General features: G+C 48.7%; 1 protein-coding gene across 4 annotated transcripts in view; it reads right to left on the reverse strand.

Annotated features, from left to right (window-relative positions):
* Positions 1 to 16,188, reverse strand: part of EYA (eyes absent-like protein) — a 59,993-nt gene that overhangs the window by 24,841 nt on the left and 18,964 nt on the right. For all 4 annotated transcript variants that reach the window (XM_087383011.1, XM_087383012.1, XM_087383010.1 and 1 more), the window contains one exon: positions 7,071 to 7,238. In XM_087383011.1, coding sequence (XP_087239137.1) covers positions 7,071 to 7,238 — 168 coding nt within the window. The remainder of the gene's footprint in view (positions 1 to 7,070; positions 7,239 to 16,188) is intronic.

Raw genomic sequence — 16,188 nt, forward strand, 5'->3', positions numbered from 1 at the left:
TCAGTGATTGGGCCATCAACAGAGGTGGTCAGGTGGGTATAGTGCCAAGGACGACACTCTCCGACCACGCGCCTGTGCTCTTATTACTAGACTCGGTAGCTCAGTCCCTTCCTCCCCGTTCGTGCAGGATCCCCGATTCCATTTTCTCTAGGGAGGAGGTGCGCAGTAGTATCGATAGCCTTTGGGACAGAGATTGGGGCGAGTGCGTGGATCTGGTAGAGTCGGTGGCTCGGGCTTTGCAGGAGTCCAACCAGATATGCCAACTCGCAGCCCTTCAGGTTCGCCAGGAGTGGTGGGACAGAGAGAGAGCTCTTCGTAGGGACCTCGCCTCCATTCAGCGACTCCAGCAGGCAGCTCCGGGTTCGGAGGAGCTGTAAACTACTCGGTGCTTTCTATCAATTCAAACAACGGCTTTTGCAGAGGCATTTGAATGAGTTGATTGCGAGTTGCCAAACACATATACTTGAACTTAAGAGTTTGCAATTAAGCTGGAATTAAGACTTATACAGCTTAAACACAAAGTGACATCATTGGAGAATGCAATATGATTGAGGGGCCAAGACGGGCCCCCCCCCTTATCCAGGCTCACTTTATTCTTGAAAATGGAGATACAAGACCAAGGTGCAATGCACCTTCCAAACTGATGAACTCAGTGAAAACCTAGGACCTAGATACAAGACTCAAGAGCATATGTACAAGGTAGACAACAAAAAGGAGGACTCCAAGCTCAGGTTTCAGCTCTTGGCTTGCCCAATCCACAAGGAAAAAGCCTGCAACAATCACCACTTACATCCAACATTAGAGACAAACACTAGTTTCTAGAAAGATAGTAGAAACAACATGAAATAGTGCTGTAAATGAGATAAACTTGACAGTACAGGCTCCCTTCGTGACTTGGCCCTTTTGTAGATGAAGTCCTTGATGCTTCTGAAGCTACCTTGGGTGAGGAGAGTATGGAAATGGGGCTGGAATGAGAACAGCTTAGAAAGACAGCCTGTAGGCTAGAGAGAGAAAGCTTTTATGGAGTGATAGCTGTAGAGAGAGAGTGCCTATGCTGATCCCAAGGGAGGAGATGTAAGAGAGGAGCTGCTGCTGTTCCAGAGGTGCACAGAAAGGCAGATTTCTGCAAGGGAAATGGGCTGGAACAGTAGAGAGAGAAATTCTGCAGTAGAGAGAGAAAGACTGCAGCAGGAGAGAGAAAGGGGCTGTGGCTGCTCCAGGCTAGGTGAAGGAGAGAGGATGCTGCTGCTGTTCCAGAAGAGCTGAGAGGGGGCAGATTTCTGGAGAGTAGGGGCTGGAACTGTAGAGAGAGAATGTGCTGTTGTAGAGAGAGAAAGTGCTGCTGAGGTGAGAGAATGGCCTGGGGAGAAGCTGGCTGCACCCAAGGAGCTGGAGAGGTTCTGCTGCATCATCTAAAAGGAGGGAGAAGAAAAGTGACGAAATTTTCATGTGTGGAATGAAGGGGAGAGGTCTTCTTTTATAGGCTCAGCCCCCCTCCTAGGCCTAGAGTGGAAGGTGGACACTTGTCCTAGATTTTTGGTGGGCTGCAGTCCCAAAGAGGACAGCCCACCACTTGCCCTAAATCTACCAGATTTGGGGCCAAACACTTGGCCTGCATGCCCTGCCACTTGCCATGCATGCTGCCACATGTGTAGGGACAGGTGGACTGACCTGCCAGCTCAGATTCCAAGTGGCAATCTGCCACGTGTCAGCTGCCACGTCACTCCCAAAAACCCTAAAATTTCAAAGTTGTCAGAATTTAATTCTGATCGCACACACGGGTTCCTAACAGCTTAGACTATCTATTGACGTACTCTAAGGTCATAATTGAGCCATACTGAGCTCATTTGTTTGTCGTCTTATCTTGTATCTCCATTACTCTTGGCATGCTGCTAGGCCCACACCCAAAGCTCAGGGAACATTCTCTTGAATGGTTCCTAGGTCGGTATGCAATCTGTGCATTTGATTGGTCCCATGCTTGGGTACTCAGGTGGGGTGTGGTTTCTAGATGTCCCTCTCAAAGAGAGGCCATCACTCTTGTGGGTCACTAATGCCCATAACCCCAAGCAAGGGGGTCCACCCTCAAATGCTAGACCTAGTCCCCATTGTCCGTAACTGAACAGAAGGAAAACATTTCATTTCTTAATAAGCATACTATTGAAAAACAAAGAGAAATAGTACCAAGCAAGTGGATACATGTTGAAGCAGGATGACAGGAGCTTCGGATCCAGGCCCTTCGTGCTAGAGCCCTTCTTGAGGAGACCCTCCAGCGCCGCTCAGAGTTTTCTTATCACGCCTCCCTCTCCTACTGGGCTCGGAAGGGTGACCGGATGAGCAGAGAGTTCTTCAGGACGCATGGCCAGAGGGCAGCAAGGTGATCAGCTCCGGGGTCTTAGGACAGCGGAGGGGCACATCGTTACTGATCCGAAAGAGGTCTTGGGTTTGGCTACCGACTTCTACAGGATTCTTTTCCAGCAAGAGCAGCTTGCCCCTCGTACTAGACGTTCCCGCGAGGTGTGGAGGCATATTCCCCCCCTTGTTCAGCCCAGCATGCAGGCGACGTTGATGGCACCGTTCACTACTGTCGAGATGCAAGAGGCCTTGATGGCCATCGATGGGCAGAAATGCCTTGGCGAGGATGGGCTCTCTCGCGCTTTCTTCACCTCTTTCTGGGATCAGATCCATCAGCCCCTCCTAGCAGCCCTACAGAGGATCTTCAGCAGCGGACATATGCCAGAGAGCCTCTCTTCGGGATTGATTTGCCTCATCCCAAAGGGAGGAGACCGACAGGAGATCCGTCAGTGGCGCCCGATCACTCTCCTCACCACTACCTACAAAATCCTTGCCAAGATGATCAGCGCCAGAGTTCGGCCTCTACTTCCTAACCTCATTCATGACACTCAAACAGGCTTTGTCCAGGATCGCAGTATCCTGGATAATGTCTTCACCTTCTCAGAGGCGGCGGAGTGGGCTCAGCACAGTGGGTCGCACTTAGCCATCCTACTTCTCGACTTTGAGAAGGCCTACGATCAAGTGGACTGGTCATTCTTGGAAGGTACTTTGGAGAGACTAGGATTCCCAGTAGGATGGATTCAGGGTATCTCAGCGCTATACAGGACAGCTTCCAGCAGGGTCATGATCGGCGGCAGGATGGGAGAGCGATTTCGGTTGGAGAGATCAGTGCGTCAGGGTTGCCCCCTCGCTCCTTACCTGTTTCTCTTCTTCGCCGAGGCGATGACATACTACCTTCGGGCGAGGTCGACCGGGATCCGGGGTGTTCGCCTTCCCATCAGGGAGGACACGGAGCTCCTGGACTCGGAGTATGCAGATGACACAGCGCTGTATGTTCAGGATGATGAGATGATGCTGGAGAGGGTGAGGCTAGCCTTAGAGGTCTTCTGCTCGGCAGCCGGTGCGAAAATCAACTGGAACAAATCAGTTGGTTTTCTCACAAACCCTGGGGCATGCTTGGTTGTGAAGATCTGCTATTCTCCTGGCATTGATCACGCTCTGGAAGTGCTTTATCAATCTCTCACGTGCCTGGGGAGGTTTTTGGGTTTCAGATGGATCCCGCGGGGACAGACAGCCAGATATCTCGGCTTTCAGGTCGGCCTGGACATCACGCCAGCTCAGCAGTTTCTCCCGGTGCTAGATTCCATTCAAGGGAAGCTGGCTTTCTGGAGCACTGCTAAGCTCTCTCTTGCAGGACGTGCTCTTGTAGTCAACCAGGTTCTCCTGGCCACGGCCTGGTATGTGGCCTCCTGTTGGTGCTTCTCGAGATCCAGTGTGGCACAGCTCAGGAGGTTGGTCCGGAATTTCCTGTGGTCTGGGGGGGATGGCCTCAAAGATACCAGAGCCAGGGTAGCCTGGCAGACAGTCATTCTTCCGCAGGCTGGGGGTGGCTTGGGGGTCATTGATCCTGAGCTTCAGAGTCAGGTCCTGCTGGGCAAGTTAGTTATCCGCGGTTTGACCCCGGGGGGGCAGACGTGGAAGATGTTACTTCAGCAGGGGATCGGTTCTTGCGTCCCGCGCCCAGGTGGAGAGTGGCTACCGTCCCTTCGATGGATCTTCACCTCTGCACCGCTCACTCACCCCCGCTCCCCGCTCATTCGTAGCCTGCTCATGGTTTGGAGGCGACTCTGTCTCAGTCTCATCCAGTCCCCTCCTAGCTGTCAGGAGGAGATCGACCGCTAGCCGCTCATCTCGAACGATCAGGTCAGAGATGTCTTGGGCCTTCAGCTGGGGGAGAGGTCACATATCATGTGGGACAGTTGGATGCGGGGGCCAGCCCGGTCCCTTCGAGTTTGGAGGGACACTTACAGACACTTGGAGACCGCTGCTCTAGCGGCCGCAGCTGGAGGTGTCCGTAGAGCTCAGGCGAGACGCACAGAGATAGACGGAGCGATTCCTGCCGGTTGGCTGGCTCCACCCGAGATTCAGATCCTCATGCCTGGTGATGACCGTTGGCTCGGACAGTTCACCCCCCGTGGCATCCCATTGGTGGTTGCAGGCCGGTTGGACGACACCTCTGTTTCCTTCTTCGCGGTTTTGGGGGATGGCCGACTCAGGAGAGAGGGTGTGCTCATCGACCCCCTTCTCCCGTGGCAGAGGGTTCGGGTTGTAGGCCTCATGGGGAAGGTTTGCGGACCGATCCTAGTATAGAGCAGAATCAGCTGCAGTTATGGCGACTCTGGCTTTGGGAGGGGCGGGCCTTGTCAGAGCTTGATTGGGACCCAGGTGAGTGGAGATGGCCAGAGCTTGCGGCAGGCCAGGGGCCGACCCATTTCTTCGCTTACAGCACAACATTGGGCAGGAGAGTTCTCGGGAGGATGCAGAGCCGCCCGCCCACCCAGCGGCCCAGTTAGGCCTTGTGGGAGAGCTGGCGGCCACGGAAGATTTCCTACTTCCTTTGGCTACTCGCCCACAAGGGTCTTCCAGTGGGGAGCTGGTTGCGGCAGGTTGGTCAGGATGGGACTTTGTCAGATCTGTCAGGAGGACGAGGAGTCACCAAAACACTACCTGTGGAGCTGCACTCGCGCCCAGGAAGTGTGGAGGTGGACCTTCGGGATCCTTACTCGCGCAGCACCGGAGCTAGGTTTGATCACTTGGGGCACGTTCTGCTGGAGCAGCACCACACTTGGCTTTCATCAGTTGTTCGAGGCAAGCCCGCAGGACCCCATGTTCCTTATCACACAGGGGACTTGGGGGCCGCTAGAGGGCATTCCGCCGCACCTGGCAGAGGCTGACACAGGATCTCAGGAGAGGCAGCCAGTCTGGGAGATTATTAGCAGCATCGCTGGATGGCACATTTGGACCTCGCGCTGCACGCAGATACTCGATGGCACCTCTCTTTCGACTGCCCAGGTCATGACCGACATCTGGAGTGAGATTATACACACACTCAGAGGCCAGTGGGACCAGATACAGGGAGATTCCCGGGCTGGCCGGGAGAAGCGGAGACGATTCCTCCGTGATTGGGATACGCAGGGCCTCTTCTTCGCGCATACTTCTCAGGGCCTTCAGTGGCGCTATTCACCACCTCTCTGGCTATTCATTCACACTCGCCTCATCCCTCCGTGAGAGAGAGCTTTCTGTTTCCTTTTTGGGCTGCGTCCGATTTGTGAACGCAACCCCGTCAGTTGCAAAACTGACCTCTTGTATCTTGTTTTCGAAGTAATATAATCAGCACTGTTTTTTCAAAAAAAAAAAAAGTACCTTCCTTCTTCCGACCGATCGTCCAATGTCTCAAGTTTGATACCTCTTCCAAGGGAGCCTCAAAGCATCCGTTTGCACGACATGTCATCTTCTTGCATGAAGCATTGCAGGCATAGGGAAGAGCTTTTGACCAGGAATTAGAAACCCTTTTACAAACTATGATTATGCATATCATATCTTTTGAGTCCATATGTCAGGATCGGCTGGCCGGAACATCCATCATGTAAAGATCTTCATTATAGGCTATAACAATATTTGTATGTCGTCAGGCATATGTTAATTCAGGTCCATTCGTTACTAATGTTAAAACCATAAGACTGCTGGCTCTCCTTGCTTGAGCTCCCCTCCTGCTAGTCTCCCCCTCCCCCCCCCGCCTTCCATCACGCCGCCTCCTGCCCTGCCTCCCTCCGCACCCCCCTCCTCACCGTTCCCTGCTCCCCACCTCCTTTCGTGCCATCGTGCCTCCCCCTCCTTGCCTCTTTCTAGCCTGCTGGCGGATGTTTGCAGCCAGCCCATGGGCTTTTTCCCCGGCCCCTGCTTATGCTCACAGCCGCTGCTGGCCATGGGTCCCCCCCCCAGCTAGTTCGAGCCAGCTTTGCACCAGCATTTGCTGGCTTGCTGGGCTGAAACAAGGCTTGGGGTCAGGATAGTGGCAGTTAGCTGCCGCCTCCGCCCCTGTGCTTCTCCCTTTCAAGCTGCTTTTGACAGCCCACGAGGGTCTTCTTGAGGTGTCTATATTCTGCAGAACCCCCCAACCCTCTTTCCATGCCTCCTTCCCTCGTCTTTTCTTTCCCTCCCTTTTACACACCCCCGTCCCCTTCTTTCCTCTTTCCATCCATCCTTACCTTGTCTTTTCCTTCCCTCCCTTCATTCCTTCCACTTGCCATTCTGCCTTAACAGCCAAGCCTTCCTTCCCTCCTTCCACCTTCCCCCCATCTTTTTCCTTTCTCGTTCGTAGGAGCAGCTCCTACGAACGAGATAGTAATCTTGGTGGTGCCACCATTTTCTGGTCTGGCTAGAGGGGCAGTCCCTCGACCACAGCCATCGGATTTCCCTCTCCCAAGAGGACAAGCAGCAGGTGCAAATAGCCGTATAGACCCTGCATTACCGAGAAGTGATGGGCCACATTGTAAACCCCACGCCCACGCAGAGCTAGGGTTAGAGAGTGGATCCAAACAAGTTTGGCACTGAGAACATAGTTTTGTATGCTTTGTTCCTTTTAGAGTGTTAAGGATGGCACAACTGGGCAATGAACCTATCCATGATGCTGGAATATATTGCTACACAAAGTGCCTCAGCACCCAATAAACAAAAATTTTACTCATAATCCAAAGATGGATATGCAAAGTCTGTACCTGTTTGTAGAGATGAGATATCCAACGATGCCGATATGCTAATTTCCGATTGTTGTGCTCATCCGCAGTTTTACAAAAGCCATCAGATTTAAATTTATAATTGGAAAGACCTGCTTGATCATCATACTTTCTCCAAGCCTCAAGAGTAGGTTCGTTAAAGTCCTCAACCTGCTCAAAAATCAGATCCTATTATAGCCAACCCTTATATCTATGACAATGGAAAATTTTTATTGATGGACATCAAAATTTGCCTACAAACCTTCCCCTTCAGACAAAGCTAAGAACTGAATATTATATCAGAAGACATGTCATCCTATATGAAATCTTCTATAGAAATCAAGGAGACAGCTGAAACATGAAGTCAAAGTGTTTTATCTCCAGATCATTGGGATGGCCAATAATTGAGGGATGCCAAAAGGGTTAATTTATGTAACAGAGAGATGGCCTAACTCACTCTCTCTCGGGGTCACTACTATCTGAACTGAGAGAATGTTGCACTCAAAACACGAGTGGAACTGTGGAGTGAGTGTGAGAATCAGAGGGAATTTAGCGGGCCTCCGGAGAGGCAAAATGAATAATGAACAATGTTTGGCCCAGAGGGATAAATACAACTGTAAATAGATAAGTACTGTACGGAGGGGAATCCCTCACTACAAAAGTATGAACTAGAAAACTACTGTGGACTAACTAAAGGGCTAAAGGGGCTGTTGGTCTGCTGCAGTCTTCTGTTGCCCTGATCCTGGACTCGAGTACTGCCGCTGGCTGAGGGTTAGAGCTCACTGAGGAAGATGAGGAATAAGGGCCAAAGGCTGCCCTTTTATAGGGCCCTTTGGACCCTGAAATAGCCGACTGGAGTATGCTGCTACCACCAACTGGTACAGACTGCTGCCCGACCTACCACGTGGCAGTTACCACATTGCTCCTGATGTCATCGCACCAACTGCTGACGTCATCCTTGACGTGGCACGACCTTCTGTCCGTCTCTATGTCCTTCTACAGTCCTACTTGCGTGGCAGCCCTGCATGGCTGCTGACGTGGTTGTTACGCTGGCTGCCTATGTGGACATGTGGCTGTTGCACTGGTTGCCTGCATGGCAACTCAGCATGTCCACGGCTATAGATGCCCATGACATCCCCTTCTGTTGAAACTCGAACTATGGTATGGAAAAGGTCTCCTTGTATGCTACAAGGAGGTCTGATAATCTGTGGAAAAACCCTCTTCCACCCATGGTGCCTCATGGGAGCCCCTGTGCTTGCACTTGACTGCATATAAGCGTTGTCAATTGCCTGTCCCCCTTTTGAACTGATGAAGTAAGATTTGCTCAGGCTCAACGACCTCGGCTCATCAACAATTTCAGGCTGCTCCACATCTAGCACTCTTGTTAGTGCCCGACCCACATATGGCTTGAGCCATGACACATCAAAAACGAGATGCATGGTCCATGGCGAAGGTAATTGCAACTTCATGGCCACATCATTCACTACTTTGACTAATGGAAAGGGGCCAAAGCTTCGATGAGAGAGCTTTGGGCACTTCTTCCCAATCTGCTTAAGGCATTTCTTCATGATCCGAAGATAGACCCACTGCCCTTCATTGTAACTCACGCCACGCCTGTGCTTGTTGGCTGAAGTTTGGTCGATCTCTTGGTTTTTGGCAATGCGGTCGTTCACTGACTCCATGATCATCTGCTCATAGAGCTCTGTGATACAATCGGCCTCGTATACTTTCTCAGATGTTTGGTAAGAAGAGACTTCAATTTCTTGCCGAAAGCTGCTTCATAGGGAGTACGACCCACACTAGAAGAATGGGTATCGTTCAAGATCACTTTAACTAGTGTTAAGTAGTGGGACTGAGCATCTGCAACATAGCACTGCAAAATGTTGAACAATAGCTGGTTGTAGACTTCTGACTCACCACTGAAAGCTGCTGGAGAAACTAAGTTTGGTACCAAAGTTGTCGAACAGGGCTCTCCAAAAGTGACTCGTGAATTTGGAATCCCTGTCGGATACAATGATACAGGGCATGCCACACATGGGATACTACCATCTCAGAAAAAGACGAGCTATGTGTAAAACCTCGAACCAAATTCTTCAGCCATCATTTACAGCAAACAGCTCTCTCTCTCTATCTCTCTCTCTCTCACAGCACAATAGGGCCTAGGACAACTTGTCGGGCTGGACCCCCCCGAAGGAATTTATTACTTGAAAGATTGTGAATACACAGAATTCAGCGTAGATCTGTCTTAGAGAAATTCAAAACGTGAATTCTTTTACAAGAGCTCATGGCTCATTCATTTGCCAACATGCCACTTGTCAAAATAATTAACTAGATTCTCGTTACATGCCACAAAGGGTAAAACCCTAGGGTCTTCGTAGCCCCTTGGTCACACGAGCACCTCCTGGCTGCGCATAGAGCTCCAAAGTGCTTGGGTTCTCAATCCCTACTTGGTACTTGCAATTATAAACTAAAGCACAACCATGGCACCCATTAAAGGTTAGCGCCTTGCATGCAAATAATGATCCGTAGTACTCACTGTGGGCGTCCCCACCAAGCAAACATTTGAACGAAACATAGAACACAATTCTTGGTCGATCGCGGTCAACCCTCTTGGTCGTAATTAAGGGGCGTGACCATCAGTCAAAGTGCCTTAATTATGGCCAAGTCTCTCCAACCGAAGTTGGCGCACCTTGGTTAACGAAGTTAACCCTCTTGGCGAAAGCCAAGTCTCATTGACCGAAGTCAACACTCACTGACCGGAGTCAGTGCCTTAGTTCTTTGGCTGACTGTGGTTAACCATCTTGACCGAAGCCAAGTCTCCCTAACTGAGATTAGGCTTACTTAACCGAGGTTAAGTATCTTTGACCGAGTCGAGACTTTGACCAAATGAAAGTAGTTCTTTGAACATAATTAAATAAATAAAGAACTCATTAATTATGATCAATAAATGCTCAACTTATGCTTTGACTTTGGAATATTTATAGCAGGCTCAGCCTGCGGAGTCTCGCTTCTTCCAAGAAGCGAAGGATATTCCAGAATGGCAGGAAGCCATGCAGGCAGAGATGGATGCCATTTTGAAAAATGACACCTGCCCAAACCAACCAAGCGGAAGGTCATTGGGACTAAATGGGTGTACAAGCTTAAGTTCAAGTTAGATGGGAGCTTGGACAAGTACAAAGCAAGATTGGTGGTGAAAGGCTATGCACAGTCAGAAGGACTTGACTTCGACGAGACCTTCGCACCCACAACTAGAATGGTGACTATTCAAACAGTCATTGCCTTGGCTGCTCATCAGAGTTGGTCTATTTTTCAAATGGACGTCAAGTCTGCATTTTTGAATGGTACCCTGGAGGAGGAGGTATATGTGGCACAGCCACCCGGATTTCAGATTCCAGGATCCCCATCAAAAGTCTACAAACTAAAGAAGGCCTTATACGGGCTGAAACAGGCCCCGAGAGCTTGGTACCAGCAGATAGATGTTATCTTTCAAAAGATTGGGCTTCAGCGGAGCCCATCAGAGGCAAATCTTTATCTCGACACAGAGGGGGATTTGTGGCTGGTATTGATTCTATATGTAGATGACCTCATGATTACTGGGGATCATACAAAGAAGATTGCTCGCGTCAAGAGACTTCTCATGGAGGAGTTCGAGATGACTGACTTAGGCATACTTCACTACTTTCTTGGGATTGAGGTGAAGCAGGGAAAGAGCAGTATCTTTATTTCACAGGAAAAATATTACAGGGAACAACTCAAACGCTTTCAGATGGAAAATTGCAAAGTAGCAGTGACTCCCATGGAAACTAGTCTGTAGCTGAGTGTGTGCGATCCATCTCAACCGGTTGATTCATCATTGTATCGACACTTGGTGGGGAGTTTGCTTTACCTCACCAATACCCGACAGGATATTTCCTACGCAGCTGGATTGCTCTGTCAGCTCTCCGCCACACCCAAGAAGGCCCATTGGGACACAGGTATGAGGGTGCTAAGGTACTTGAAGGGTACTTGCACCTACGGCATCACTTATACGAGAGGCAATGAGTTGGGAGGTTTCTGTGATAGTGATTAGACAGGTGATATTAATACCTGAAGATCGACCTCTGGATATTGTTTCTTACTCTCATCAGGAGCTGTTTCATGGCTGAGTAACGTATAGCGGCATGTGAAGCATTGTGGCTCAAGTGGATCTTGGAGTACATGAATGTGGCCCAAGAAGATGCGACGGTGGTTATGTGTGACAACCAGAGCTGCATAGCGATCGCCAACAACCCCGTGTTTCACACACGGACGAAGCACATCGAGGTCCACTACCACTTTGTTCGAGAACTCATCGACGAAGAAGTCATAGAGTTGATGTACTGCCCGACCAACGACAACATCTCAGATGTCTTCACGAAGGCACTTTCCAATGAGTAGATGGAACACCTCATTCAACGCATGGGGATCGGCCCATAGTTGTGTCATTGAGAGGGGCTGTTAGAAAAGTCACTGCCCCACCTCTGAGCCCTTGATTTGAGGGGACAAGGGGCCAGGAGACTATAGGGGGGTAGGGGAAGAAAACGGCAAAGAACCCACCTGGCTGGAACCCGCGCAGCAAGGAAGAATGGCGCGGCATTCTAGGCAACTCATGGAGCAGATATTGGCGAGGCCTACGGACTGCATTAGCAGCCCATGTTCTGGGCACATGGGCCTATATATAGGCCTGGCCCAAGCCGGCCAGTTCAGCCTCCAGGCCGACCAGCTTGGTCAGTGGAGGGGCTCATAAAGTCGGTGCTGCAAGCAGGGGGCCGACCCCCTGCTAGTCGGTTTCTTCCGCCTAGCAATGGGCCTATAAAAGGCCCCCTCTCCCCCCCTCATTTCTCATCACTTGCACAGACAAGCCTTGCACAGGCAAGCACACAGGGAGAGGAGGAGGCTAAGCATCTTGGACAGCTTTTGTTGGCTGTTGTATACGCTCATCTTTTGACCTTTTGTTGGCTGTTGTATACGCTCATCTTTTGAGGTATTGTCTGCGCACTATTGTGGAGGAATATATGTGAGTTATTACTATCTCTCTCTCCATCTCTCTAAGTGTTGTACGAGCTAGATCAGAAGTGTGAGGTGTGAGTGATTCTATCCCCTATTTCCAACATGTGGATGATCATACAACATGTCTTCATCCATCCACTTGGCATCCAATGCCGAATAATTCTTGAACTTTATACGGTATCTGTAAAATTCCTTGCCCTGAGGGCCTTTGTGTACAGTATGGTACACAATCTACTCTGGCTGAAGGACCTCCTCCAGCTCATCCACTTCTAATGGATCCTCTATTACTGGCTCTGTAGGCTCTGGTCCCTGAAATTTCTTTAGAAGACTCACATGAAAAGCATTGTGAATCCTCCAATACTGGCAGTGCCAACCTGTATGCAACCTCATTAATCTCCTATGTAACCCTGAAAGGGACATAGTATCTGAGAGATAACTTTGCATACACCTTTTGCTTGCCCTTTAGCTTGCAAAGCCTAGCTTTCTCGAACTTCAAAAGCACCCAATCCCCTTCCTTGAAATCTAACTGTCTCCTATGCTTATCTGCAGCTCTTTTATGCTTTTCTTGAGACCTTTCAATTGCTGTCCAGACTTGTCTAAAAGCTGTCTGGAGGTCTCTAACAAACTGATCGAGCTGCAAATATTTCATCTTTGGTCCTCACGATAGGTGGCAGAATCACCTTCCCATAGATGACCTCAAAGGGGGCTTTCCCTGTGGATCTATGAATTGTATTATTGTAAGCAAACTCCAACTACTTCTCTTATAGCAAGGATAGGTAGGAGCCCATTAAGCTTGTGAAGCAGGTGCTGGAAATTTTGAGGATGCATTAACTTTATGCAAAAGCCAGCAAATGCACTTTTATGGCAGAGAAGGTTGAGTACCTGGGGCATATTGTGAGTAGACGTGGCATTCGGATGGATCCAGCAAAGGTGAAATGGATCAAAAATTGGCCTCAGCCACAAAATCCCACCCAGTTGAGAAGATGTCTAGGTCTTGCTTCCTTCTATAGGCGCTTTATTCGCAAATTTACCAAGAGGGCAGCTCCTCTTTTGAAGAAGGATTCTTTTCGGTGGTCAAAGGAAGCACAATGCAGCCTTGAAGACCTAAAATTTGCTCTCATTCATGCATCTGTCTTGGTATGCCCTGATTTTTCGCGTCCTTTCACTGTGGAGGTAGATGCAAGTAGCAAAGGATTGGGGGCTTTTCTAAGGCAGGAACACGGGGTAATAGTCTTTGAAAACACGAAGTTTGATGCCAAAGAACTCATTACCATGTTTATGATCAGGAGATGTTGGCTATCTTGCATGCTTTCAAGAAATGGCACCCCTATCTGTACGGGAGTAAAATTAAGGTGAAAACAGATCATAGGACACTCCAATTCTTCCTCACCCAGCCACATTTGTCATATAAACATAAGAGGTGGTTGGTTGCAATCCAATCCTATGATTTTGACATTGAGTACAAAAAAGGGAAGTAAAATGTGGTTGCAGATGCCTTGTCCAGGATGTGGGCTTGCCATTTGTCTGCTATCTCCACTTCCATATTTTCAGATTTGCATAAGCCTTCCAGCAAGGTCATCCAGAATTCAAATTGCACAATGGGTTGTTGTGGTGCCTGGATAGGATTTATTTAGTGCTAGACTCAAAATATAGACAGCTGGTTTTGCAAGAAATGCACTCCTCTCCCATGGCTGGACATGCGGGTGTCACTGAAACATATGAAAGAATCAAGCAAAGCTTTACCTGGGAAGGCATGTGGAGGGAGTGGTTAAATACGTGGCTGAATTTTGAATGCTTGCCTTGCCAACAGAATAAAGTGGACAGCAAATTAGCCATAGGTCGCATGCAGCCATTACCCATTCCAAAGGGCAAATGGACGCACATAGCAATGGATTTCGTCACAGGATTGCCTTCTATAGAGAGGGGATGGGACAGCATCTTTGTTGTGGTGGATAGAATGACAAAAGAAGCCTATTTCATACCCACTAAGACTCAGTATTCAGCATCACAGGGTGCTCATTAAGCATCATGGTTTCCCAGGGAATTGTCAATGACAGAGATGCAAACTTTATGGGTCACTTTTGGCAAGAGTTATTTACAATAGTGGGTACATTTACTCACACCTAGCACTGCTTACTATCCTGAGACTGATGGACAGTCAGAAAGGGTGAACAAATGGGTGGATAAATATTTGAGCACTTTTGTCAAGATACTTACAAGTCTTGGGATAAATGGTTGGCACTTGCTGAATTGGCTACAACAGTACCAAGCATCTCTCCATTGACATCAGCCCGTGGTAGGCAATGTACGGATGCAAGGTCGGCGGCATGCCTTCTTCAATTGCTGACATGGCTATGAAAAATCAGCAAGCACGGAATGGAGAGGATGGATACCCTTCTGCAATTGGCAAAAATGAATATGCAGGATACCCAAGCCAAGCAAAAGAAATATGCAAATGGACGCAGGAGATATTTGTCTTTCAAAGAGGGAGATTATGTGCATTTATGTCTCCATAAGAACCGTTATGCCTCGCTGAAAGGTAATACCAACACAAAGCTTGCTCATAGCTATTACGGTCCTTACAGGATCATCCGCAAGGTTGGAGAGGTAGCATATCAGCTGGAGCTACCCAGTACCTCCAAAACCCATTATGTTTTCCATGTGTCTTTGCTGAAACCACATGTGGGACAGCATGTCCATTTCTTCCTGAAATGCCACCTATGGATGAGAAGGGCCACATCCTCTATGTTCCATAGCACATCATGGGTTTCAGAGACCATGTACTCCGCAACAAGGTCTACATAGAGTATCTTATCAAGTGGCAAGGACTCCCTAAGGATGAAAGTTAATGGCAGCCAGAAAACATAGTCCAGGACCACCCCCTATCCCCTACCGGGCTGTTAGCAGTTGCTGTTTGCTGCACTTTTTTTGGACAGCCTTTTTGAGGGGAAAATGCCATGGGAAGGGATGGCTGTAATGAAGGGGGAAAAAGGGGCAATTTGGAGGACCTTTAGAGGCCTCTTAGGTGGGAAATGTGAAGGGACTATATAAGTCCCCATCCACCCCTATTTGTACACTTTTTGATGTGACATCTAATCCTATCTACTCCCACCTCCTTCCTTCTACGTGCTGCCTACACCCTCTCTCCCAATCTATCTCTCTTCCCTCACCCCATTTCTCTCTCTTCCTCTCCCTCTTAAACTAATGCTATTCAGACCACCTTTAATATAGTACTTGAATGTAGTTATGCTATAATAATTTGGGGCTGAGCTGCTATACTCCCCCATAGACTCTCAGTCTCTAACTGATGTTGATGATTTTGGTGTGCATTTTGTCCCATAGACCCGTGAGGTGTCCTGTGGACATTAATATATCTTTCTTTCTTTCTTTCTTTCTACCCCTTTCCCTCCTATCTCTCTCTCCCCTTCTTACTCTCCCCTATCCTCTTCCCCCTTTTCTACCACCTCTGGCCCTTCACAAATTCTGCCCCTCCCCCTTCATTGCACATGTGTGGTGCACATGTCCAGTAGATACCTCCCACACATTGTGACAGTGGACCCAATATGTAGACCCTCTGATCTCTGACTAAAGATGAGCTCTCCCAGTGTAAAAAAGGGGGGGAGACAGATGGAAAGACTAAGGGATGATGCACTAGTGACTACAGTCTACAGACTAGATAGTACAATGATGATATGATTAATCATCAGCCAACTATCTAGTATCTGACATGAATGTTGATATTGAATAGTACACAAACATTCATGTACATACATGAATGTTGATATTGAATAGTACACAAACATGAAAGCTGATATTACTTATAAGCTAAATTGTAGTAGAGTGAATAGTCCACAATCCACTTATGATGTTTGGTACGGTATGTGTAATGAACCCCCTTTGGTGCTTAGGTTGAAGAGCCTGGTTTTGTACTTTGATAAGTCCTCTTTGAAGCATGATACGTCCATCTCTGACTATCTCTTCGAATAGTCCTCTTTGAAGCATGATACATCCATCTATCTCGCATGTCTCTTTCGCTACACAATTCTCCAAATCTGTGTTCTTTTTTACTTATGTGCGTAAACAGTCAGTGTGA

Source organism: Dipteris shenzhenensis, chromosome 12 (genome assembly GCF_047967505.1).
Source record: "Dipteris shenzhenensis isolate YYH24624 ecotype China chromosome 12, Dip_SZ_1.0, whole genome shotgun sequence".
In the NCBI taxonomy this organism is placed as follows: Eukaryota; Viridiplantae; Streptophyta; class Polypodiopsida; order Gleicheniales; family Dipteridaceae; genus Dipteris; species Dipteris shenzhenensis.